The 26,480-nt window shown below is 37.7% G+C and overlaps 1 protein-coding gene and 1 pseudogene across 3 annotated transcripts in view; one reads left to right on the forward strand and one right to left on the reverse strand.

Annotated features, from left to right (window-relative positions):
* The window catches only part of ATP6V1C1 (ATPase H+ transporting V1 subunit C1), a 47,575-nt gene that overhangs the window by 15,985 nt on the left and 5,110 nt on the right, over positions 1-26,480 (reverse strand). For 2 of the 3 annotated variants that reach the window (XM_015078026.3, XM_053208101.1), the window contains 5 exons: positions 14,131-14,301; positions 12,732-12,799; positions 6,683-6,768; positions 2,045-2,139; positions 8-99 (listed from right to left, as the gene is read on the reverse strand). In XM_015078026.3, the coding sequence (XP_014933512.2) occupies positions 8-99; positions 2,045-2,139; positions 6,683-6,768; positions 12,732-12,799; positions 14,131-14,262 (473 nt within the window). In that variant the 5' untranslated portion in view covers positions 14,263-14,301. The remainder of the gene's footprint in view (positions 1-7; positions 100-2,044; positions 2,140-6,682; positions 6,769-12,731; positions 12,800-14,130; positions 14,302-26,480) is intronic. The other variant, XM_053208102.1, reaches the window with a different exon arrangement.
* LOC106980053 (centromere protein N-like) lies at positions 3,171-4,604 on the forward strand (annotated as a pseudogene).

The raw sequence follows: 26,480 nt of genomic DNA on the forward strand, positions 1-26,480 counted from the left end.
TGCTTACGCATTCTTCCGTTCCAAATTCTGAAGATTCCCTTTCAAGTTATTATATGCGGATGCTCTAGATTTCAGGTCATTGTCAATCTGAGTCACTCCCTTTAAAAATGAAAAACAAAAATAAGCAAAATTTTTCTAACAGAAATAAAGTAGCTGTACCTGAACACTTTAAAAAACAAATACCACTAGTTGCTGATGTAACAACTATTATTTTAAAAGGACAACTTTTTAAAGTTTATTTAAATTTTAATATATAGTGCAATATTGGTTTCAGGAATAGAATTGAGTGATTCATCACTTACGTACAACACCCAGTGCTGATCACAACAAGGGCCCTCCTTAACACCCATTACCCATCTAGCCCATCTCCCACCCACCTCCCTCCATCAACCCTCAGTTTGTTCTCTATTGTCAAGAGTCTCTTGTGGTTTGTTTCCCTCTCCTTTTTTCCCCCCTTCCCGTATGTTCATCTGTTTTGTTTCTTAAATTCCACATGATTGAAATTGTATGGTTTGGTCTTTGATTAACCTATTTTGCTTAGCATAATACATCCTAGCTCCATCCACATTGTTGCAAGTGGCAAGATTTCATTCTTTTTGATGTAAAAGCACAATTTAAAAGATGATTAAAAAAATAACTTCCTTCATTTTTAATAACCCTGGTAATTTCCATATGAATCTCTTCTACTAAAGATAATGTTTTAGTCCACATATATTTTAATTACTGTTATGATACTACATCTTAAACCATAAATGGAATCTAAGCCACTGGGTATAGAGATTATTAATTAAAAAGCTTTAAATTCACAAGGCTGAAGGATTAATTTCCAAAAGTAATGAAGGTACACAGAGTTTTATTGTTCATAATGCCACTGTTCTTACATAGAATATTTTTTCAATTAAATTAAAATTGTGGTTAGATGTATTTATAAATGTTACAGAAGCTGATTTTTCAAAAAGAGTCCTAAAACTACTAACAATGTAGGGAGAACATACAAATCAGCAGATTTAACATTTGAAGAATGAGTTTCAATTCAGCTCTACCATTATCAGTTGTGTGGCAATACGGTAAGTCAATTCACCTCTCTGAGCCTATTTCCTCATCTATAATAGTATCAGAAAATGATGATTAAATCCTTGATAACTGGACCAAAATAAGGAGACTTCAGTCATAGTCAGAGCACCACTTTATATTATCAAACTACTCATTTTCATTATATTATAATGATTACCTCAGCTTTAAAATCCTTGATAATCTACTCATTTATATTTAACTATACAGCACTTACTCAAAGTCACTGAAAGCTAGGAAAAGGAAAGTCTGTCCAAGTAATTTAAACTACACTTTTCAGTTCAGTCAGGTCAGAATGTTGACAGTTAATAGATCCTTGTCTATCTGCCTTGTTTGGAGTTTCAGGTAAGACTTTTATATTTTCTCTTAAGTTCAACGACTATAATATAAAAGGAACTCTTAACTCGGTGAGTTCATGGATGAGCTTCAGGATCTGTGTACTCATTGAAACCGTACATAAAATCATGTGTACATGAATACAGGCATTTTTCTGTGTAGAGGGTCAATACTGAACGTCTGAAGGTGTCAGAAAACCCGTAAAGTTTAATGTCTGAAGCAGTACTGTATGTAAACATGCCAAAGTAATCATTATCACTAGCTGAATGACTCCTAAATCTTTAATAGATTCCAATTTCCTGTTCTACATAATCTCAGTTAACCCTTAAAATTTGTAGCAGTAATAATTATAGGATTTTAAAGTTTTTTTTCCTTAAACACTGTTGATGTAATATTTAAGTTAACCACTTAAGTAAGTAAACTACACAACTTGGATAATGTACACTGGAAACTATAACACTTTTTAACATCTTTCTTTTTTGGTAAAGTTGTAGTAATGGTACCTCCTATTTATATCAGTCACATATAATTTAGTTGCTTTCTCAAAACCTGAACAGTATTTCACAGCTAAATACTTATAAAATCAATAAAGCCACTATGAATCAGTGTGTCCTACCTGTGTCATTTTTTATCTTACCTTGGCAATTATTTCAGAAATATTTTTCAGGGACTGCTTGATTGGGTATTTAGCCATGTCCCACTGAAACCTTGTTATATAAGTAACCAAGTCAACTGAAATAGGGAAATAAATTAATTACTGAGAAGCAATAGAACGTTCATAGTTTGCTACACAGTAATAAATTTTAATGCTGAAATTTGCATCGAGAAAATCAGTAAAAACGTCATCACTGCTGGAGAGTCCAGATTTTTAAAATGTGGAACTATATTCAGTAATGGATTAATCAACATTTTTACTTTGTCATCTGACTGGATCTCTTCTTACTCAGAATTTTATATTTATAAATGCTCCTTCTAACGTGATGACTTAATAAATGGAATATGCACATACCCATGATATACCTCATATGTAGGAGAAACAGACACAAAGATTAAGAAACTACTCCTCAATAAGTAGAATTTGATGCAAGTATGTTCTTTCTTTGCCAGCCTACCCAAATAAACTGAAAATAAACCTGTTAAAACCAGGTAACAACCGTTTCTAGGAGTCTATACAACAATCTTCAAAACACAGGCCCTTTCACATTCAAATGAAAAGAATAAAAAATGTAAAGCCAAAGAGACACTCAACAACTATTCCCTGGAAAGTTCAGTAATCAAGATGACTTTACTTCTCAAGTCTAATGGGATCAAGGTCAAGGAGACCAAATGGCTAACTGGCAAAAATAATTTACATCAAAATATCCTTGTCTCCTCAATTTCTTCCTACATTAATGTTAAGGGGTCAATATGGATGCTATTTCTAAAAGCAACTGCAGACGCAAGGCCACCCAGGTGGACTGTCAATCCCCATTCCACCTACTAGACTGCATGTCCTAGTTCATCAAATACCTACAAGATCACTAAATGCATCCTAACTTAACATATCTACCTTCTATCCTTCTGCCCCGAACACAAATTAACAGAAATAGTAAACAACTAGGTCAGGATCACTACTGTAACAAAGAGCAAGAATAAATCACTAAATTTTTGTTTTACTAAGTATTTATTCAGCATCTATTATTTGCAAGGAGAAGAAATGAGGTTAGAGAAACACTAAATTAAAAATACAGTTAACTCTTGGCCGAGAAGAAACACTGCTGGAGATAACCGACTGTTAAGAGACCCGCACAGTGTGGCATCAGGCCCTTGAGTGTGGCAGGAACCTTGAGAAAGCCACATCCCAGGCTTGTGGGGCAACTTTTCCACGACCGCCACATGTTCCAATTGCCAAAGAGATGGATGAAACTGTTGCCACGTTTATCATGAGGACCATCTTGAAAATCCCAATGACTGAAATGATGAAAATCCTCAAAGCCTGGGACTTTTTGTCTGCAAATCAACTGCAGACCGTAAACTTCCGACAGAGAAAGGAATCTCTCGTTCAGGACTTGGTTCTGCTCTGTGAGAATAAGTGTGCAAGTCTCCATGACACAGCCCTTTTAGACATCATTTATACTCAATTTCATCGGCACCAGAAAGTTTGGGATGTTTTTCAAGTGAGTAAAGAACCAGGTGAAGACGCTGATCTTTCTTGATACGGAACAATTCAAAAGTTCATTTGAGAAAATTCTTCGGAGAGCATTAAAAAATGTGAGGGTCAGCTTCAGAGACGCTGAGGAGAATGCAGTAAGGATCTGAATTGACTGGGGAACGCAGCACAGAAAGTCAAACCAGTACAAACCTGTCTGTGTGCTGTATTACTCCCAGACTCCCTATGCCTTCACTTCCTTCTGCCACCTGAAGAGCAATATACCCCTTCTGGGTCAGGCACTGACAGTGGCTAGCAATCACCGTAAGATTGTGAAAATGGACCTCAGGAGCCAGTATCTGGACTCTCTGAAGGCTACTGTTTTCAAACAGTGTAGTCAGACCTTTGAAACTCACAACTCCACCAAACCTCTACAAGAAACCCTTGAGCCGGACATGCACACGGATTCAAGGACCATTCATGAAAACAGAATAGAAAAAGAGAGAGTCCAGAGAGCGACTCAAGAAACTTTTGAAGACTATCATCAACCAAGACTAGAATTTGCACAATATAAGCTTGAAATGAAATTCAAAAGTGACTTCCACGGGGGCATCTTGGCTGAGAGAAAAGAGCCCCTCTGGTGCCTAATGAAGTTCTCTAGCCTGCATCTTCTGGAAGCACTGACATCCTTAGCACCAGCTGGTATTGCAGTCACACCACTTTCTCCATTGCTCACCCAATAAGGGAATGAATTATTTTAAAATCAGAGATAAATGAGATGTCTGTGGTTTTGTAAGCACGGTACTTGCTTGACTATATTGCGTATGCATTTCGGTTAACAGCTAGCTGGAAAGCTTCTGTTTATGAACTTGTGTTTTAGAAATTCATTCTTAATATTGACAGTCCAGAAATGTTCAATATGCTTGTTGGGACTGATTCTTTCTTCCTCCAGTATGCACCCCGCTCCCCCATATCCTGCAAAGCATAGCAATTGAGGGCCTTTAAAAAGCAATAAGGTGTCCTTTTCCTCACTCCTATCTCTCCTTGATCCTGGAGAGACTGGGTTCTAATTGCTTGTTTCCAAGGATTTTGTTTGAAGCCTTGGATCATGGAAAGAAACAGCAAGAAACTATCCTCAACTCAAAACTTTCTAGGAAAATCATAAAATTGGTCCATTCAAAGGGTAGAGTTGGGTCCATTAAGTTATTGCAGGAAGTAGAATATCAGATGATTCAGTAATATAATAGTTTCAATGTAAGTATGATACTTTTCATAATCTGTTTTATCCTACATGTGGCATTCAAACTCACCATACTATACTGATTTGTGAATAAAGATTTCAAAACTGGTACATCAGTTACGTCTGATGGCAATTCTTCGGTGATCATCACAATATAGCATGTCCTTTCTTAATAACATTTCGAAATCTACTTCCTATTGTGTTCCACAAAGGATTTGGGGTATAAAAATGTTTATTACAATTATGATAAAATTAAAAGGTGAGGCAGTCTTGGACAAATGGGAAAGCAAACGAAAAGCAAGGACCGAATAAAGGTAGAGATAAAACTGCCATGTAACAAGATACGAGTGTCTCCATCTGCTAGAAGATTGAAAAACTGGAGCGGAGTTAGCCAGTGGTCAAAGCAGAGAAGAAAACACCATTCGTGAATGAAGATATTTAAAAACTGGTGCATCAGGGGCACCTGGGTGGCTCAGTGGGTTAGGCATCCAACTCTTGGTTTCAGCTCAGGTCATAATCTCACGGTTCGTGAGATGGAGCCTTGCGCCAGGCTCTGCGCTGACAATAAAGGGCCTGCTTGGGATTCTCTCTCCCCCTCTCTCTGCCTCTCCCCTGCTTGCTCTTTTTCTCTCAAAATAGATAAACATTTAAAACAAATTTTTTTAAATACAGTTAACTCTTAGTCAAACTACTCCATACTGCTGCCTCGGCATCCATTTTGTGTGGCCAAGTGGCCCACAGGGAACTAGAAATTACAGAAGCCTTTTCCTTGGGAGCAGTTCTAGGTAAGAGCCTGCAGAGTGACAAGAAATGTGAGTTCCTGATAGACTCCCACTGATAAAACACTCTCCTCCACTGCCCAGGGCCTTCTCCCTAAGACAAGACCCCCTCAAAGTTTGCCAAAGCCCTACTCTTTTTGGTTTGAACTGAACAATCCCAACTTAGCCTGGGAACCCCAAAGCACTCCACCCGCAGACCCTAATAAAGGCATGTGCCCCAGGTCCTGCCACTCTCTGCCTGCACCTTGATCTCCCCATATGGTGCCCCCTCCCACAGGACCCGTGAGTAATAAACTTCTCTATTTCACTTTCCCTTGAGGTCTTTTGCTGAATCATGGCTCAACATCCCATGATACTCCAGGACTCTCTACTCAACAAATGTTAATATAACAAAATCACAACAGTGACATTCATCACAGTAGGCAATACAGGACAGAATGAAAGAAAAGGGTTACTTCTTATTATAATGACATATCACTAAAGATGAGCCTAAATTAAAATAAAGTGTCATTTCATAAAGAACACCAAATACAAGTACAAATGACAACAGTGAGGTCAAACTATCTTTACAAAGTCATTATTATACCAAGCAAACTATTAGCTTCCAGCTACAGAGAGGTCAGTAGCAGACTACTCCATGGCACTAAGGTAAAGAAATGCCATATTCAAATTTGAGGGGAAAGGCATTTCCCCTGCACTAAAATTAAAATTTTTTATTCCAAGGCTTTAGAAGTTGGATGCTATTAAATACAAAAGCTAGAGAAGACAAGTATTCAGCTGGAAAAATGCTGAGACACATAACCTAGAAACACTGTGAATGTGAGTTAACAACTGGCTCCAGGAAAGAACTCAGGTAAATCTTTATAATATTGCTTTTAGAAGGACGTGACATCTATGTCATAAGCTGTATTATCTACTATGTATGTAAGACTGTCTTACACAAAATGTTAAGGGGGACAAGATGTAACTGGAATATCACCAAATTCAGTACTAATAATTATATCTTTAGTGGCTTTCTATTATATTTAATATCCTTATCTATAGATTTTTTTACATTCTTTTTTTGTTTTTATAGCTAAGTCATTCACCTTATACAAGTCAGTATCAAATCTTGAAACATTAGCTTACCTCCGTTGGCCAACAGATTCTCCTGAACTTTATCTTTACTATCTTCCAATACATCAGCCATATACTGAGCCACTTTCTTAACCACCCTTGGGAGGGGAAAAAAAAAATCAATAATCGTTTCCAGGAAAAAGACCTAAATTCCATGCTTTACAATGAACACACTACATACACACATGAATTGGACTGTATATCCCTTTACATGTATCTATTTAATACAAAACAAATGGGTTATAACTTCTTAAGTAATGTTTTAAGGATAGAAGGGACCAAGGTTTTGTAACATGCAAAGCTGAACTGAGTAACCGTAGACTTTTAACTATTTAACTATTTCTTAACTATTATTTAACTATTTAACTACTATTAACTATTAGGAACAATGCTAAAGAGAAACCATGGTGTCGTTAACTACTGAGGCACCTACACATCACCTTATCAATCCCTTCATTTTATATAAGTAAAGACACCAAAGTATAAAGAGAATAAATGACTTAGTCACAAAAGTCACAAAATCACAAAAGCAGCTAATGGCAGAGCTGAGACTAGAAACATAGTGTCTGGACTTTGGTGTTCTTTCTCTGGTTCCATGTCTGCCTCTAGGCCCTGGGGGGTGGGATACAAAAGTATACAAGACAAAATATCGAGTTGAAAAGATACCAAGACATACAAATGACTAAATACAAAGCAATGTGTGGTTAAGTGCCAACTGAGATTACCAGGTTACAGAGAAGAGAAGCATAAAGGAAAAAGGGATCACTTTCAGCTACTGGAATCAAAAAGTCTTAATGACTCTGGGGCATCAGGGTGGCTCGGTCAGTTAAGTGTCCGACTCTCGATTTCGGCTCAGGTCATGCTCTCACGGCTCATGGGTTTGAGCCCTGCATCGAGCTCTGCGCTGATAACGTGGAGCCTGCTTGGGGTTCTCTCTCTCTGCCCCTCCCCAGCTTGCGTGTTCTCTCTCAAAATAAATAAACTTTAGAAAGGAAAAAAAAGCACAATGAATCATGAGCAGGGCAATAAAGGATAGGAATGGTTTTGAAAGGATGATTAAGATGGGAAGAAAGTATACTCTTGCTACAGGGCACCCTCCGAGTCAGGATCAAGAGAGGCAGAAAAGCCAATGGGCCTTCACAGTATTATGAGGAATCCAGGCTGCCCAGAGTGCTGAGAGGGGGAGGGGGGGCGAGGAAGGTGGCCCAGAGCCAGACTGCAGATAGACAGCCTCTGAGGTCAGACTTTACAGAGAAGTACGGTATAACACGGTCCAAACAGGGTTTTTGACAATTCATCTGAGGACCATATGCTCAATGGCAGGGAGAGTAAACCGGTAGACAAATTAAGAAACTCCATGCAATATGAACCAATAAGGCCCAGAAAAAATCCGATGCTGAATGACCTCAAACCTAATCAAGCAGAACTGCAGAAAAAATGATAAAGCTGTTAAGTCTTCAACTCGGATTTGTACACACATTTGCCTAGGTCTCCAAAATTCACTTATCCCTTCAAAGGTGACAAACCATTATTCCCATATAATTTCCCAAGCATCTTGTAAACAGAACCATTTGCTATGAATATGTAAAAATGGTCATATGTTTGCCACAGAAATAGTTCAAGAGTATAGAACGGCCTGGTGTCAAGTTTATACACTTAATGTGTAATTGACAACTTCACAATCTCCCTGTGCATCTCCACAAAACTTATCTATGTCCGAGTACACATGGTAACCTTAAAAGTTGCTCTTATCATTAGATTACTTGGTAAGTAAAAACTGTAATTTACTCCACATTATCACAATGTTCAGACTTAAAAAGCTAACATCTGTCAATTCTACCAAGGCCTAACAACCACAGGATTTTTAAATTCTTCAAAGGTTTCAGGAAAACTGACGAAGACAAGTTGCATAACAGTGCAGAAGAGGAGACAAAATGCACAGGCAACTTTTAATTCCATGACCAAACAGACTGCATTTACCCTAAATACTTTCCAGATTCCTCCCCTAAAAAATGTGAACAAACCTTAAACTATATGCAGGACATCCCAATGACAATTTAAAGAAAGACCTATAGAGCCACCCAGGTGATTAACAAGAATCCAAGTAAGTGTTGATAATTACATTCTCAGGGACTTCCCTTCTTCAGATTTCTTTGGTTGTCACCACCTGAAACTGTAATGTGGGGATGGGACTGTAGGGAAGACCATCATCTCAGGAATGGCAACTACAAAGAGTTTTCCTCAACTAAAAATGTGTAATCCAGAAACCAAGAGATGATTCATACTATCAATCAGTCCGCTGAGAATATCATCAATAATTACTTTCACATTTGCCCTACCATGAATACATGAAATTAGTAACCGTAAAGTACTGTTACTTTTTCTTTCATCCTTTTACTAATTCTTATGCCAAGTGTCTTGCCTCAGTTGAAGCTTGTAATATCTCTTGCCTAATCTACTTTAAACCTGTCTCCTAATTGGCCTCTTTGCCTCCAGTGTTAAAGACCATCAGTATATCTTCTGGTCTATTTACTTACTATATGTTGGTATGTTAAATCAATATAGAGAGGCAATATTTGCCTCTATTACCAGAAACACTGCATTATGGTGGTTCTATCAATTCAGAAAAGCCTAATAGCACACATGGGAAATCCTTCTACACAGACTTCAAGTTCCCTTAAAGCTTCAATCAAATACACATTTCTAAGATTCTCCAAAATTCTGTATTTTACAAAATTGTACCTAAACCCTATTTAAAAGCTCTGTATTCCAAGAGTCAAAGGGATTATAGACTGATTCTGCCAATTAATCAAAATGCAAAAAGTTATCAAGGACCCACACCCATCTTCGGCTAAAACACAAAGTAAATTTCAGAAGTAACTGAAAGTGGAGTTTAGAAAAACCTACGTTCACGGATTAAAGACTTAATATTGGTAGGATGGCAACAATCCCCAAATTGACCTACAGATTCAACACAATCCCCCTCAAAATTCCAGCAATTTGACATGATCCTAAAATTCATATAAAAATGCAAAGAATCAGAATAGCCAAGACAACCTTGAAAATTTAGAAAAACACACGAGAATTCACACTTTCTGATTTCAAAACTTACTACAAAGCTACAACAATCAAGACAATATGGTACTGGCATAAAGACAGAAATAAGGAATAGAAAGAAATATAAAATAAAACTGAGAGTCCAGAAATAAACCCTCACATTTACGTTGAATTGATTTTCAGCAAAGGTGCCAGGACAATTCAATGGGAAAAAAAAAAAAAATAGTCTTTTCAACAAATGGTGTTAGGACAACTGGATATCCACATGCAAAAAAACCCCTGAAGTGGGGACTCCTACCTCACATCATATACAAAACTTAACTCAAAATGGATGTAAGACCTAAATGTAAAAGCTAAAACTATAAAACTCTTACAAGAAAATATAGTTATAAAATTGTGTCACCTTGAATTAGGCAATGGTTTCTTAGACAAACAAAACACAAGCAACGAAAAATAGATACACTGGACATTAAAATGAAAAATTTTGTGCTTCACTCGCTCAGGTTTCCAAGATGACCAAGAAAGAAGGAATAATGGTCATGCCAAAAAGGGCCGCGGCCCCATGCAGCCTATTCTCTGCACTAACTGTGCCCGTACCGTGCCCAAGAACAAGGCCATTAAGAAGTTCGTTATTCTGGGGCACCTGGGTGGCTCAGTCAGTTGGGCGTCTGACTTCAGCTCGGGTCACGATCTCACGGTTTGTGACTTCCAGCCCCGTGTTGGGTAGGCTCTGTGCCGACAGCTCAGAGCCTGGATCCTGCTTTGGATTCTGTGTCTCCCTCTCTCTCTGCCTCTCCTAGCTTCTGCTCTGTGTGTCTCTCTCTCAAACATAAACAAACGTTTAAAAAAAAAAAAAAAAAAGAAGTTCATTATTTAGAATATAGTAGAGGCTGCCGCAGTCAAGGACATTTCCGAAGTGAGTGTCGACGCCTAGGTGCTTCCCAAGCTGTATGTGAAACTACATTACTGTGTGAGTTGTGCCATTCACAAGGTAGTCAGGAATCGCTCTCACGAAGCACAGAAGGACCGAACACCATCACCCCGATTTAGATCTGCTGCTGCTGCCCCACAACCTCCATCAAAGCCCACGTAAAGAGCTAAGTCCTTAAGGACTGAAGAAAAACTGTTCTCTGTTAAAAAAAAATAAGACGGAGATTATACTTAAAAAAATTTTTTGTGTGTGTGTGGCTTCAGAGGTGCCTGGCTGACTCAGTTGGTAAGGCATGTGACTCTTAATCTCAGGGTTGTGAGTTTGAGCCCCACATTGGGTATAGAGATTATTTAAAAATAAAATCTTCAAAAAAATTTTTTTGCGTGTGCTTCAAAGGACACTATCAAGAAAGTGAAGACAATCCACAGAATCAAAGAAAATATGTGCAAGTCACGTTATGATAAGGGACTTGTATCTAGAATATATAAAGAACTCTTAGAATTCGATAATAAAAAGGCTAATAAGCCAATTTAAAAATGGGCAAAGAATCCAAATAGACATTTCTCAAAGAAACAGAAATGGCCAGTAAATGCATGAAAAAATGCTCAACACATCATTAATCATTAGGTAAATGCAAATTGAAAATGCAGAGAAAGGGGTCTCTGGGTGGTGCAGTTGGTTAAGCGTCCAACTTCAGGTCAGGTCATGATCTCATGGTTCGTGAGTTTCAGCCCCGCGTCCGGCTCTGTGCTGAGCCTGGAGCCTGTTTCAGATTCTTTGTCTCCCTCTCTCTTTGTCCCTCCCTCAACTCATGCTCTGTCTCTCAAAAATAAAATAAACGTTAAAAAATTTTTTACAAAAAGGAAAATGCAATGAAACACTATTTCATACCCACTAGAAAGACTATAATCAAACAGATGAATAGTAACAAGTTTGTCAAAAATGTGAAGCAATGAGAACCTCCATACTCTGCGCTGGTGGGTCTGTAAAACGGTGTAACCACTTTGGAAAACAGTCTGGCAGTTCCTCAAAATGTTAAAAATAGAGCTACCATATGACCCAGTAACCCCACTCCTAGGTACACATCCAAGAGAAATGAAAACATATGAGTATACAAAAGCTTGTACACAAATATCCATACCAGTATTCTCAAAAAGTAGAAATAGCCTAAATGTCCACCATCTGATAAATGGATTAATAAAATATGGTACCTCTATACAATGGAGTATTATTTGGTAACAAAAAGAAATGAAATATCAATACACGCTGCAACATGGATGAATCGTGAAACATTATGCCAAGGAAGAGAAGCCAGCCACAAGAGATCACATATTAGAGGATTTCATTTACACGAAATGTCCAGAATAAGCAAATCTGTAGCGCCAGAGAGTGGGCAGGGGATACGGGGGAGGCAAGGAATAGGATGTTTGTGATGGTGGTAGTGGGAGAGTGATGAAGATGTACTGTGACTGACTGTGGCGATGGCTGCACAACTCTACGACTATTCTAGAAATCACTGTACACTTAAAGGGTACACGTTGTACACTTTAAACAGATGAATCGCATAGTATGTAAGTTATATCTCAATAAAAATATTAAAGATAGTCACCATTTTCATACTTCAAACACATATATTTTATTGTATATAAAATGTACTTTCATAAAGGTGATTTAAAAAGAAAACAAAGAGTCATTTTCTTTTATTATTTTATTTATTTAAATAAATTACTTATTAGCATCAAATTAATTAATTATTTATTTTTATTTATTTTGAGAGAAAGAGAGCACTAGCAGGGGAGAGTCAGAGAGAGAGGGAAAGAGAATCCCAAGCAGGCTCCACGCTGTCAGCGCAGAGCTCCAGGTGGGGTTCAACCTCACGAACCGTGAGATGATGACCTGAGCTGAAATCAAGAGTCAGACGCTTAACTGACTGAGCCACCCAGGCGCCCAAGAGTCAGCATCTTCCAAAACCATTCCAATAAGTAGACTATACATGTGATAATAAACCCAATGTCCAGGTAGCCTGAGAACAGTGACTCATTTTGCTCTAGTCAATGCATATAAATACATTACCCTTCTACAAATGCATCCAGTTTAGCCAGTTCATCCGACAAACCAACCAAGACATCCAGTGTGCCAACCTAGAAGGGAAATACAGCATTTTACTACTTAGGTTTCATCCCCTGCCATTTTTTTTTTTTAACAAGGTGATACAACACCTTGATTTGAAGGGCCCATAAATCCTAAGTTCTCCGTATTTTATTCCATGATGTGCAAGTGTGGTTAAAAAAGTTTGCCAGACATCTCAAAGGTATTTATATGCACGGGATAATCCTCTAATTCATGGGTACAGCCAGCATTTAAGAGGTGAAGATTCTGCAATGGCAGGCCTATGCATCTGCTTCTACCGCCCAGTGATGGGTGGACCATTTGAAGTCATGGTTTACAGCAGCAGCTCTTAAATAGGGAGGGGTCCATGACTATCAGTGTCTCAAAGGAATTCGTAACTCCCAAAATACAAAGAACCGGTAATTTTAAGTTATTTCTTAAATGATTGCTCTATATAACTACCTGCTAAGTTACCCAGCAAAATAAAAATACTGTGATTTTTCCCTTCTGTAAAATTACTGATAACCTGCTTCCCTTTGAGGCTGCTAGGTTACAGACCTTCAATAAATATTAAATAAATTAACCACATTAAATAACTAAGGTAGACCTGCAAAGTATGATTAAAGAGGTCTAATGGTAAAACGTTTGCAACATTACTGAAACTTGCATGAATTTAATAACAAAAAACTGGGTTTGCTGTGATATTGAAGTATATTACTAAGATTTTTCACTTCTGAAGATATATGTGAATGTAATATATCAAATATTTTCATAACATTTCTCATTACAATTCAAATTACAATTTAGAAAAGCACAAAAGTTTAGAAAAATGTTATGCACTTTGGTAGTTTACTTCTAAAATCTCAAGTTCCTCATTATTTAAAATGTGAAGATTAGAGGGGCTCATCTCAAGTTCCTCATTATTTAAAATGTGAAGATTAGAGGGGCTCCCGGGTGGCTCAGTCAGTTAAGTGTCCAATTTCGGCTCAGGTCATGACCTCTCGGTCAGTGAGTTCGAGCCCCGTTTTGGGCTCTGCGCTGATAGCTCAGAGCCTGGAACCTGCTTCAGATTCTGTGTCTCCCTCACTCTCTGCCCCTCCCCCGTTCACTCCTCTGTCTCTTCTCTCTCTCTCAAAAGTAAATAAACATTAAAAAAATTTTAAAGACCGAGAGAAAATCAAATTAAAAAACAAAATCTGAAGATTAGAAAGAACAAGATAAGTTTTCAATTATGCCAATGGCTAGAAATGAGTTTTTTTTTTTTTGAAGGAACCCAGATCTCTAATTTCTACCAAAATGTAAGCAAAGACAACTGTTCTCTTCACAATGAACTCATACACTACTTTGCACCATGCCGTTTTACCTTTAAGTCAGGAATGTTAAATTTTGAAGTAATAGCAAGATTATTGTTTTTTGTAGTTGCTGCATGCAATTTCTCCCATGTTTGCTGACATGTTTTCTCCCCAGGAGCAGATATAAGCCAGAACTCAGTCATATTTGTTACCAAGTGTTTCTTTCCAAATCAAAAGGGACTCTGAAAGGTAAAACGAAACAAACAAAAAATACCTTCAATGCCATTTGTTTCTAAAGTATTTCAGAGTCACAGGATAAGTGATAAATATTAACCTTTTTCAAAACGAATCCAGCATTGGCAGCTGATCCCAAGCAGAGTCAAATGTACCTACCTGAAGTAAATCCACATAAATGGTAAAAGGGGATTTATTTATGATACTAGGGGGGAAAAAAGATGATACAAACCTAACACATTTAGTATCTAATTTTTTTTTAACTACAAAACATTCCAAAATGGGAATTATTCAAAGAGGTGCAGCTACGGAAAATACCAGCCACCAAACGTTTCTCATTCCACAAAAGCAGTAGGAAGAATCACAAATTTACAGGCTAATCTTAAACTCTTAAAACAAAAAACCAAAATAGGAAATTTTAAAACATGCATAACTTTTACCTTTGAGAAGGAACTGAATCAATGCACTTGAACAGAAGCCACCAAATAAATTTGTCACATCTGGCTTAGCAAATCCTACAAAGTTAGCCAAATTAGTTATTAATTTTAACCCATATTCAACCTAAGGGAATCTCCTCACATCCCTGGCATATAGTTAGCTGCCATCAAACTTTACGAATTTGCAAAACAATCTTACCAATTGGCCTTACACTTAAAAATATAACAGGGCGGGGGCTGGGGGTGGTACCATTGGATCTAAGTAAGAGGCTGTGGACCTCCGTCTCCAGGCAGTTCCATTAAGACACAACCAACCCTCTTATACAACCTCTCTCCTTCCCTCCCACTTGGAAAAATAAAAGTCCAGAGCCAAATATATTCAGAATCTAAGTTTAGGTAAAGCACACAAGCTCCTAAAAATGAAAATATTACCGCACCATTATTTCTACTTGAATATGTCTTCATTAGGACCACCATAAACTTTCTACTACCAGTCACTGTTTACACTCTCCCGAATAGAAAAGAACTACCTTACAAAGCTGTCCTGGTAACAAAATCATGTAACGAACGTGAAACGACTTTGTAAATTTAAATTTACATGGGGCGCCTGGGTGGCGCAGTCGGTTAAGCGTCCGACTTCAGTCAGGTCGCGATCTCGCGGTCCGTGAGTTCGAGCCCCGCGTCAGGCTCTGGGCTGATGGCTCAGAGCCTGGAGCCTGTTTCCGATTCTGTGTCTCCCTCTCTCTCTGCCCCTCCCCCGTTCATGCTCTGTCTCTCTCTGTCCCAAAAATAAATAAACGTTGAAAAAAAAAATTAAAAAAAATTTACTTCAAAATATAAAGTATAATAATCATAATGGACTTTTATTAACTTCATAATTTCACTCATCCTATTTTTAGAATTGTAATTAAGGTAATCCTAGGCAATCATTACACAATTGAAAGTGAACACAGATGCCATTCTATATACTTTGTTATCTTTTTCCAATTTCTGTTTATTCAGATCTACTACATACCAGGTACTGTTTTAAATGTTTTAGGGGCACCTGCGTGGCCCGGTCAGTTAAGCATCCGACTGCAGCTCAGGTCATGATCTTGTGGTTCGCGAGTTTGAGTCCCACATTGGACTCTGTGCTGTCAGCTCAGAGCCTGGAGCTGGCTTAGGATTCTGTGTCTCCCTCTCTCTCTGTCCCCTGCCCACTCACATTCTGTCTCTCTCTCAAAAAAGACGTATTAAAAAAACAAAAAAAATAAAATAAAAATAAAAATGGGGTGGAGCACCTGGGTGGCTCAGTCGGTTGGGTGACCGACTTGATTTCAGCTCAGGTCGTGATCACAGGGTCGTGGGATCGAGGTCCATGTCCGGCTCCACGCATGGAGCCTCCTTGGGATTCTCTCTCTCTCTGCCCCTCCCCTGCTGGTGCTCTCTCTCAAAACAAATAAATATTTTAAAAAATAAAATAAAAAATATCTAGGGAAAATATGGTACAACGTTAATAACTGTTAAATCTGGGTAGTAGGTACACGGATGTCTGTTAATCTAAAGTATTTGAACTTTCCTGCATACTTGAAATATTTCAAAATTAAGTATTTTTAACTGTTACAAGAATGTAATTACAATAAAATAAAACAATGTTTAGCACATTTATAAATTTTAGTGGACTCTCAAACAGAATATCCAGAGAATAGTCTTGTTACTATGTTAATCCCCCAAGCACAACTTTTCGGTTTTAAAACTAGTCAAGATGCTTTCTAGTCTGTTCATACAGTGTTATGACCAAGTATAGTAATATATTGAACAAAAACCTTCCTGATGTCCTGGAATTTTTTGTCAAGAAATACTTTAGGGTCAACATATTCAGGAACTCTAACTGCAAAATATTGTAAAGGTAAGAGCTCGGGCTACACTTGTATTAACTCCAGAGTCCATCTCAGTAAGTTGCTCTTTAAATTCCTGATGAGATGTTGTGGTTCTATCTCCTGCTTTCCTGTCTTCCCCTAACCCGAGTCACCTCACCTAAGCTGCTCCAAACCTTGCTATCTTTTCATTTGCCTTTGGCAACTTTGGCTCTGGCTTTTCCCCTTCTCTGATCTCCTCCATCTAATATTCTTGCACTTATCAAATCTAGTTTTTTTAGACCAAACACCAGTCATAGCACTACCTTAAACTTTAAAATTCTAAGTTGATCAGAGAATTCCATAACATCTTTAAACCTCTTTCACTAATCCAGATCTTCTACATGATGGTAGTTTTTGGAAATCTGAGGTTTTATTATAATTATTTATACAAGCAGTTTTGTTAAAGTGTATCTGATGACATTTTATACCTCCTCCACCTTCCAAAATAGCAGGTGATTAAATCAATAAGTTCCTTCTGATATTTTAAAATTATCCAAAGTGCAGCTTCTTCAAAGACGGTAATAATATGAGCTATTACAGTAGATGTCACTATCATACCATTTAGAGTTCTAGAAAATCTTTTTTATCCAACAGGTTTCCAAAGTATTTCAAAAACAAGAAAAAGAACCCCATTTTTCATCTATAAATAACTGCCCTATCCTATTTCACTGAGCTATTATCAGGACCAAATAAAATAATGTCACGATGATTCTAAGCAAAAGTAGAGTCTGGAAATGTCTAGGAAAGAGGTACCTGCTGGCTCAGTAGGAGCATGTAACTCTTGATCTCCAAGTCACAAGTTTGAGCTCCACACTTAGCCACCAGAAATCATAAGTTTGAGATTGGTTTAAAAAAAAAAAAAAAAAAAAAAGGAAAGAAAAGAAAAAGGAAATGTCTAGGAAACTTATAGAAAGTACTCTAATTCCATTTTTAACTGGAGCCCTCTCTAGGGCCTAATTGTTTGGATATGAGGAGGAAAAGGTGTTCTCTATGTTTGGTATTATGTTATACACATCTCATATGCTATCTCATTTAATTCTCATGACAGCCCTATGAGCTAGGTAGTAATACTTGGGAGAGATTCTCATTTACCAAGGCCACATGAGTGGCAAGTGGGGTTCAAATACCACGGAGTTTGACTGTAAAAGGCTATGTACTCTCTATTGTGTCATAGTAGAAGAAAATGTTCCGCACTCAGACCCACATGAGCTCCGCTATTTGAAGAAATCCACACGTAACCTTAAACCCTTTTGTCCTGCTTCCTTCTGGGCTCCAAGCAACCGATAGGCCCAAGGAATTCTAAATAAATTGAGCTTCCCTTCCCTTTTCTTTTCATCTAGGATCATCAGAATGATGTTGATGTCTGAAACAGCAACGCCCAGCACCCCAACTATCCTAGCTCCTAGAAGGAACAATGATACCTCCAAACAGAAAAGCAAAAAAAAAAAAAAAAAAAATAGTTTCAAGAGATATGGAGATAGAATTTAAATTTAATTAAATTTAAAAAGAGAAAAAGAGCACAAACTTTACAGTCCCATTAATAGTTAAACTCCTGACTCTATTCCCTCACTAGTTTCCTCATCTGTGGAATACTACAAATCTCTTCACACAACTGTTGGAAGGAATCAACAAAATGATGAACCTAAGAATTGCCCTTGAGAACAGCATCAGTAAGTCTTATGCAAAATTCCTTTTGTTCTGTTTTTGAACAATGTCCACTGTTACCCTGTGGACACAAGTCACATAAAAAAATTTCTCCTTGAGGGGCGCCTGGCTGGCTCAGTTGGGAGAGTATGTGACTCTTGATCTTGGGGTCATTGAGTTCAAGCCCCACACTGGGAACAGAGCCTACTTAATAAAAAAAAAAATTTTTTTCCCTTTAAATTTAAAAAACTTTAAGCTCAGCTCCAAATAAAATTTATCTTTGCAGATGAATATACATATATCTTAAATGAAATTGTATTATTAAACGCATTTCTCCTTTTCTCTCAGCTGCACTGAAACAATCAAAACTGGGTGTCCACTGTTTATCTTGTCATCAAGAACCTAGACATTTCCATCTCCTCTGAACGCTTCAAATGACTTCTGTTTTTATTCCTAATCATTTCCCTTTTTTCATCTTGCATATTGGAAGTCAGGCATAAATACACACGAATCATATGTTTAACAAAAAGGAAAATTAAAAGGTACCCTAATCAAATGTTGGAATTCCTCAAGACTCAGACCTAGGTCTGACTCCCTCTGTTACATGTGGGTATAAACATGTGCATACAATTTTTCTCTTGAGGATGTTATCTATAACAAGACAATTCCAGGCTAGATGCTGAACTCTCTCAAATTTTTACCTCCAGCTCAGACTCCTCTGCTGCATCCAGAGCCATACCCAACAAGCCTCCTCAACTAACTACAAGACCTCTCCACTTGGAGGTCTCAAAAACATCTAAAACCCAGTGTTTTTAGTCAAATTCATGTCTTCCCTCAAACCTCCTCCTACTCCAGTGTTCCCTGGGTTATTACAGGTATACCCCTGCAACATTAGACAATTAGAACTGTCAAATGTCATCAAGATAACAGCCAATACTTACTGGGCACTTCCTACCTCCTAGCACCAATAAAAACACTTCATATATATTAACTCATTTAGTATGTTTAAAACAACCTTATCAGATGGGTAGTAGTTGCAAAGAAACCAAGGCACAGAAAGTACCTCATATGAGATACACCACAGAATGGATATCATACATTGTGACAGTATATATTATATGCTACAGATAAATATATTATATGCTCTCATAGCATTTTCTTTTTAGTATTTCCCTGAGGGACACTTTTTATTCAAGTCTTTCTTCCAAATAAACTGCCCATTAGAGTTGGTGGAAACCATGATAATTTTTGCTCACAACTCAGTACCGGGCACAGAGGCCAGTATGTAGAACCTCAAAAAGTACCTACTGAATATTTGTGAATGAGTAAATAACTGTGAGGATTAAATGAGATAATCTAGTTAAAATATCTGGTTTATTACTGATTAGCTCCCTTCACTTCCCCTATATTTTTAAAAATCAACTTTATGAAAATATAAAGTTTCATGAGTTGTTGACAAATGTATACACCTGTGTAACCACCACCACAACCAAGATTTAAAACACCTCTTTTGTCCCAAAGCCTTCCCCCACACCCAGTCCCAGTCAACTCCTACTGCACTGCCAGCCCTGGGCAGATGCTGATCTCTGGTCATACGACAGCTCTGCCTAATCCAGAAGTTCGCTGTAAATGAAAATACATCATGTACTCTCCGGTATCGGACTCCTTTTGCTCGGCAAGTCTTTCGTATTTGTTCATGTTGTATCAACAGCAGTACATTCTGTTTTACTGCTTATTAATTCATTGCATGAATGTCCTACAGTTTGCTGATCTATTCGCATGTTGAGGGACATTTAGACTGTTTCTGCTTTGGAGCCATTGACAACAAAGGTGCTATCAACATTCCACGACAAAGCTCTTTTTGAAAATATATTTTCATTTCTCTTAGATAAACATCAAGAAGTGGAATTCCAGAGCTGAATGATTAGCGTATGTTTAACTTCATAAGAAGCCGCCAAACGGTTTTCCCAAGCAGACAGGCCATCAGAAAGGTATGCAAGCTCCAGGTGTTGTATGTGCTCACTCAGTGCTTTCAACTTATCAATTCTGATGTCTAATTTACCAACTTTTTCCCCATAATATATGCTTCCTGTGGCATAAGAAAAATTTGCCTATTCCATGGTCACAAGGATTTATCCAGCTTAGACTTCACTGAGCTTCCTGAATCTGTGTTTACTTTTCATCAAATGTGAAAAAATCCCATCCATCCATCTTCTTCTTCAAATTTTTTTTCTGCTTCCCTTTCTCTTCTCTTGATACAAAAATCACACATTAAACCACCTAATACTGTCCCACAGGTCAAAAAGCTTCGATTCATTTTTTTTTTTCGGTTGTTTTCTATGCTTCAGTTTGGGTATACTCTTGCTCTATCTTCTAGTTTGCTGAACTTTTCTTTAGAGTATCTGCTATTCATCTCACAAAGTGAATTTTTCTCTTTAGATGTATTTTTCAGCTAAGTTCCATTTTCAAAAGCCTTTCATTTTTATCCTCATTATGTTCCATTTTCTGTTAGATCACTAATTCACAATGTTACATTGCCAATCACTGGATTTTGCCGTCTTATAAGAATGTTGTACTCTCTTCTGACAGGTACTTGAGAATTAGCATAATACACTGGAGGCTTATTTTTAAACTTTGTTAGAATGTGTCTAAAGCTAATTAAGCTCTACTACTAAGGTCTTTCTGGGGATTCTAGTGAATGCCCTAGGTATTCAAACACTTCCCAGCCCCATGTGCCCTAGATATTGTTCCACTTAAAGCTCTCTAGTCATTCTTTGCTGGGCCTCCTACAGAGACCTCTATACAAATTTTTGGTGTTTTTTCTGTCTGCCTCCCTCCTTTCTGACAATATGATCTGCAACTTCCAGCCAGGTAAGTGTTCCCCAACTCCAGTCTCCTCAATTCAGCAAGACCAACATGCTTTACTTGGTTTTTCCTTCTGAGACCATGATCTAAAGAGTGACTCCAGACAGAAAGCAATTCCAAGTATAAAGCAGAGGAACTATGGATCTCGCTTCATTTGTTTCCAGTCTCTCAGTTCAAATACTACCTGCTGTCCAATATTTGGAAGAATTTTTTCATACATTTTGTCCAGTTTCCTAGTTGTTCATGGTAAGAAAGCAAGTATGGTACCAGAAGATCCATCATGGCCAAAAACTGAAGTCTCATCTAGTTTTGTTGTATAGACTGTTCATCAGTTTTTGTTGTAAGTTATCTGACTGCTCTGTTTGTTTCTATGTAGGGATCCAGCCATAACCTTCCAGCCTCTCTCAGCAGTGTTTTAACATTTAATAGAAAGCAGGACTAACAACAATGAACTTGAGAAATGTTAACAAGTTTAAGCTGACTGTAGTAATACTGTGAACACAACAATGAAAATGCATTGCTTTAGTAATATGGGGAGAAATTGTTCATTTTTGTTAAAAAAAAAAAAAGAACAGATGGGGCTTGAATTAATGTCCCACACATTCATACATGTTATTACTTCCAAAACGTATGGCATGCTGACATGACTGATAAAACAAATTCATTTAAAACCATTAAAAAGACATAATAACTTGCTATTAGTACTTTCTCCTCAATCTAAAATAACTATACAATACCTGAAAGACCAAAAAGTTTTGTGCTTAAAAAGAGACAATTTCTAGAAGGCAGTTTCAATATTTATCAAAAGCCATAAAAATGTACACATGTCCCAGCTATCCCAACTTAAAGAAAGGAAAAGATGTATGTACATGTGAACATTAAATTATAAAGAAACTGTTAAAGATTATCTCTTGGGAGTGAATAATGAATGTTCTCATTCTTTCTATACATTCCTGTTTCCTAAGTTTTCAATAATGAAGTACTATATGTGAACACATAGACGTAAGTGCATACACACACACACCTGACACAATTTATTTAAAAAGGCAGTATCCTCACACTTGAAATCATGTAAAAGTTTAGAGACCACTAAATGGCATGGTAACAATGAACCCTGGAGATAATACAAAAGGGCAATGCTGGTTAGTAATAGTTACGTCTGAAGCATGAGATCAAGGTTGGTAAGCAATCCTTTTATCTCACTGGAAATTACAGCCAGAGAAAACCCAAATGCCAACTTCAGGAAGCACAATGTAATGGCCAGAGCACTGCACTGAAAATATGAACACCTGAAATCTAATTCCAGTTCTGCTTATCATTGTCTGTGTAAGTTTCTTCATTTGTAAAATGAGAGGACTGGATACGATATCCAAGATCCCTTTCTCCTCCTCTATTCCATTAATCTATACAGGGTGAGATCCAAGAATTTTTTTTTTTTTTAATATTCTTGTTACATCCCTCAGGTAATTCAGGTGATCACTCCGGTTTCATAACCACTGTCCTAAAATAGGCATTTCCGTGATTAAGTAGTGGATTGCATACTGATTATATGGTGAATGTTATTTAAAAAATGGTAGATATTCTTTAATAAGATGGCTAAATGTCATATCATCAAGAATCATACAGTATTGCTAGTTCTATAATACAGAAATGGATTTTTGTTCTGTGGAGTTTAGAAACCCACTTTTTGCATGCTTTCCATGGCAGGTTATAAGCTTAAAATGTGAAAAGCAATATGATATCAAGTACAGAACAAAACAAAATCCGAGTAAACTCTTACTTTGCTCAAGAAATGCGAAATTTTATTTAATTTATGAAGGACAGCATTCAGAGGATTTTAAACGCCCGACATAAAAGTCTCTTCTTTGACCACAGTGTAGAATCCAGATTCATTCCCAAAACTTCTCCTTAAAAAATTTTCCAACTCTAAAAAAATTGCTGTAGATGACAGAAGGCTGATTAACTCGCAAAAATGTCTGCCCCTACTTTGCTTCTTTCCTGGAAATAAAACTCAAAACTGCCAGTCTTCACTGTCATCACTACTGATGTCCTTGTCTGAGTTTTTCTACTTTATCTTCACAATCTTCCTGAACTCTATCAATCTTGTCCTCAGGCCTGCCAACCTTTAGTCCTCTTTCTACTTGCCTCCGCTCAGTCCATTTTGCACAAAACAACTCCTTTCCTGTTTAAAACAACTCAAACTTCCCTTCACGAAAGATTTCCCCAACTACACCCAACCATGCACTAGAACCATTATTATAATACCAAACCAGTATGTCCCCCTCAGTATGTTCTCCCTCAACCTATTTAGAACCATTAATTACTAATGCAGTAATTAACTGCATTAAAGCAGACATCTATTTTGTGTTTTGTCACATGTCTCTTGCTTGACTGTAATTGTTTTCAATTTAGGATCATATCATTTACCTCACCAAATGTTGTGGGTGCTTAAGTTTCCAGAACCGTAGTAGGATCTAAGAAGCAAAACAAATAAAATGAACTCCCTATCGTGAAGGAGCTTACAATTTTGAGCATGCAGGTCTGTATGAGTAGGTAGGTCTGTGTGTGTAGCTAGGGGTGGGAGGGAAATTTAATCCAGATGACAAGATAGAAAACAAAAATCAAAATCAAGGCAGCATCCAGTGGAAACACAAGAGAAACACTGATCAAATTTTTAAAATACTTCTATATTGTCTGACTGCAGTAAGTATGCTGCTTTTAAAAACAAACAAACAGTGGGGCGCCTGGCGGCTCAGTCAGTTGACTGACTGACTTCGGCTCAGGTCGTCATCTCACGGTTCATGGGTTCAAGCACCACATCAGGCTCTCTGTTGTCAGCAAAGAGCCAGCTTTGGAGCCTGTCTCCTTCTCTCTCTGCCCCTCCCCCTCTGTCAAAAATAAACATTAAAAAAAAAAAACAGTAACAATTATTTTTCAAAATGGAAGAAAGGAGAGAAGAAAGGAAAACCTGGGTGCAAAGCTCTGAGACTATTTACTGTTATCAACCCATTGCTAGGAATCTGAAGGCCGTGGATTATTTTCCTACCACAATTCACTTGAATATAAAACAAAAAGAGTAAAGCAATAACTATCACAACATAAATGGTGGGGATAATAAGCTCAAACAGAGAGCTGCTAGCATTTCTTTTTGAAGGTATGAGCCGGACCCAATTTAGGGGCAATCACAGAAAATATAGCACCCCTGTAAGTGCTCCAACACTGAACTGACTTTAACTCTTTCAGAAAACAATACTTTAATCTTTGAAATACAACCACCTTTCACAGTAAATAAATTTTTGCAATGAGACTGAAGGTGGTCTACATGCAAAACCACCTCCTTTTCAGTCCTTGAGAATACAGGTTTACTAAATAAAGTGCCTATTTCAATAAGCACGAGAAGAAACACCTTGGATGTCAGAGAAATATCACATAGCCTTCCAATTGTGATTTAAAAAACTAATAAATTATTTAATAAAATTAAAAAAAAATTTTTTTTAATGGGGGGCACCTGGATAGCTCAGTCGGTTAAGCATCTGACTTCAGCTCGGTCATGATCTCACAGTTTGTGGGTTTGAGCCCTGCATGGGGCTCTGTGCTGACAGCTCAGAGTCTGGAGCCTGCTTCAGATTCTATGTCTCCCTCTCTCTCTGTCCTTCCCCTGCTCACACACACTCTCTCTCTCAAAAATAAACATTAAAAAAAATTAAAAAGAAAAAAAAACAACTTTTTCCTCTTTGAATGTTAAAATTCTACTCTCAAAACAGAACCATCTTGAGATTGTGGGAAGGGCTTGGCTTACTGGTAATAAAACTTGTTTAAAAGTTTCTAGTAACTAAAAGGGGAATTTTACCTTTCAAGGAGTAGTCTCATGACTCATACAGAATGAAACTCAAAAACTGTCAGAACATATTTCTTTAAATAAGCCTTAATTTTTGCTTTTTTCTGTTTTCAACTAAAGTATTTAAAATTGTTCTATAATCCCATTACAGACTACCTGAATTTCATGCCATAAATACATTTAAAGATGGAAGACAATTTCATCTTTAATAGACATAGTTTATAAATGATCATCTTTTTTATTTCAGTTGGCTAGAAACAATTTGTAAAAGCCAAGCCTGGGGTGCCTGGGTGTCTCAGACGGTTGAGCACCCCACTCTTGATTTTGGCTCAGCTCATGATCTGAGGGTCATGGGATCAACCATGTGTCGTGGGTCACCTCACCCGTGCCAGGCTGAGCGTGGAGCCTCCTTGAGAGTCTCTCTCCCCCTCAGCCCCTCTCTCCCACATGTGCTCTCTAAAAAATAAATTAATACTAAATTGGCAGCGCCTGGGTGGCTCAGTCAGTTAAGGGTCCAACTTAAGGCTCAGGCCACGATCTTGTGGTTCATGAATTCAAGCCCCACATCAGGCTCCATCCTGACAGTGCAGAGCCTGCTTGGAATTCTCTCTCCCTCTCTCTCTCAAAATAAAGATATAAATTTAAGAAGAGGAGCCAAGCCTTCCTTTTGCATAGATAGCTGTCTTAAACACTGAAGGGTTAGGGAGGGGGTGGTGTTAGGTTGTGTTAGGGAAAATTTCTTGTAATTTCTGGTAAGCTAGACATGGCAAGGAGGGCACTGTACACCTATTACTGAAAGTAATCATCAGGACCTTCTGAGCTCCTAGAGACTTCCTCTCTGCCATATGCAACTCAGCAATGACCCAAGGAACAAACAATTCCTTCCAATCCAGGGGAATCCCTGAATCTACACTCATGGCTTCCAAAACGTTATTTCCCTTTTCTTTGGGGTGGGTTTTTTTTTTTTTTTTAAATTTTTATTTTAAGTAGGCTCCACACCCAATGCGGGGCTCAAACTCACACCCTGAGATCAAGAGTCACATGCTCCATGGACTGAACCAGCCAAGCAACCCTGGGCTGGTATTTTGTAACTGTGAATGGACCACAATACCACATTCAGCCAGAAGATGCTTATATCTACAACACAGCGTATCCTAGCCTGAAATTCATCAAGTTACAGACTTTCAACATGTTAGTTTTCTCCCATTCTTCACTCTAGAAGCTTGAGATTCTGTTTACTGGTAGTGACAACCACTTACTGAATATGCACTATGTGATAACCACTTCAGTATGCTAAGTAATTTTGTGCTTAACTCAAAGAAGATATTACTACCACCCCCGCTAGAAAACGACAGAACGGTTAATGAAATTATCTGCCCAAGATCACACAGCTAGTGGCTATACACATTTTACATGCTAGCTTATTAAAATAGTACTCTTAACTTCTAGATCCCCAATAACTAACATAGTGCCTATCACTTAACAAGCACGCAAATATCTGCCCA

This window comes from Acinonyx jubatus, chromosome F2 (assembly GCF_027475565.1).
Source record: "Acinonyx jubatus isolate Ajub_Pintada_27869175 chromosome F2, VMU_Ajub_asm_v1.0, whole genome shotgun sequence".
In the NCBI taxonomy this organism is placed as follows: domain Eukaryota; kingdom Metazoa; phylum Chordata; class Mammalia; order Carnivora; family Felidae; genus Acinonyx; species Acinonyx jubatus.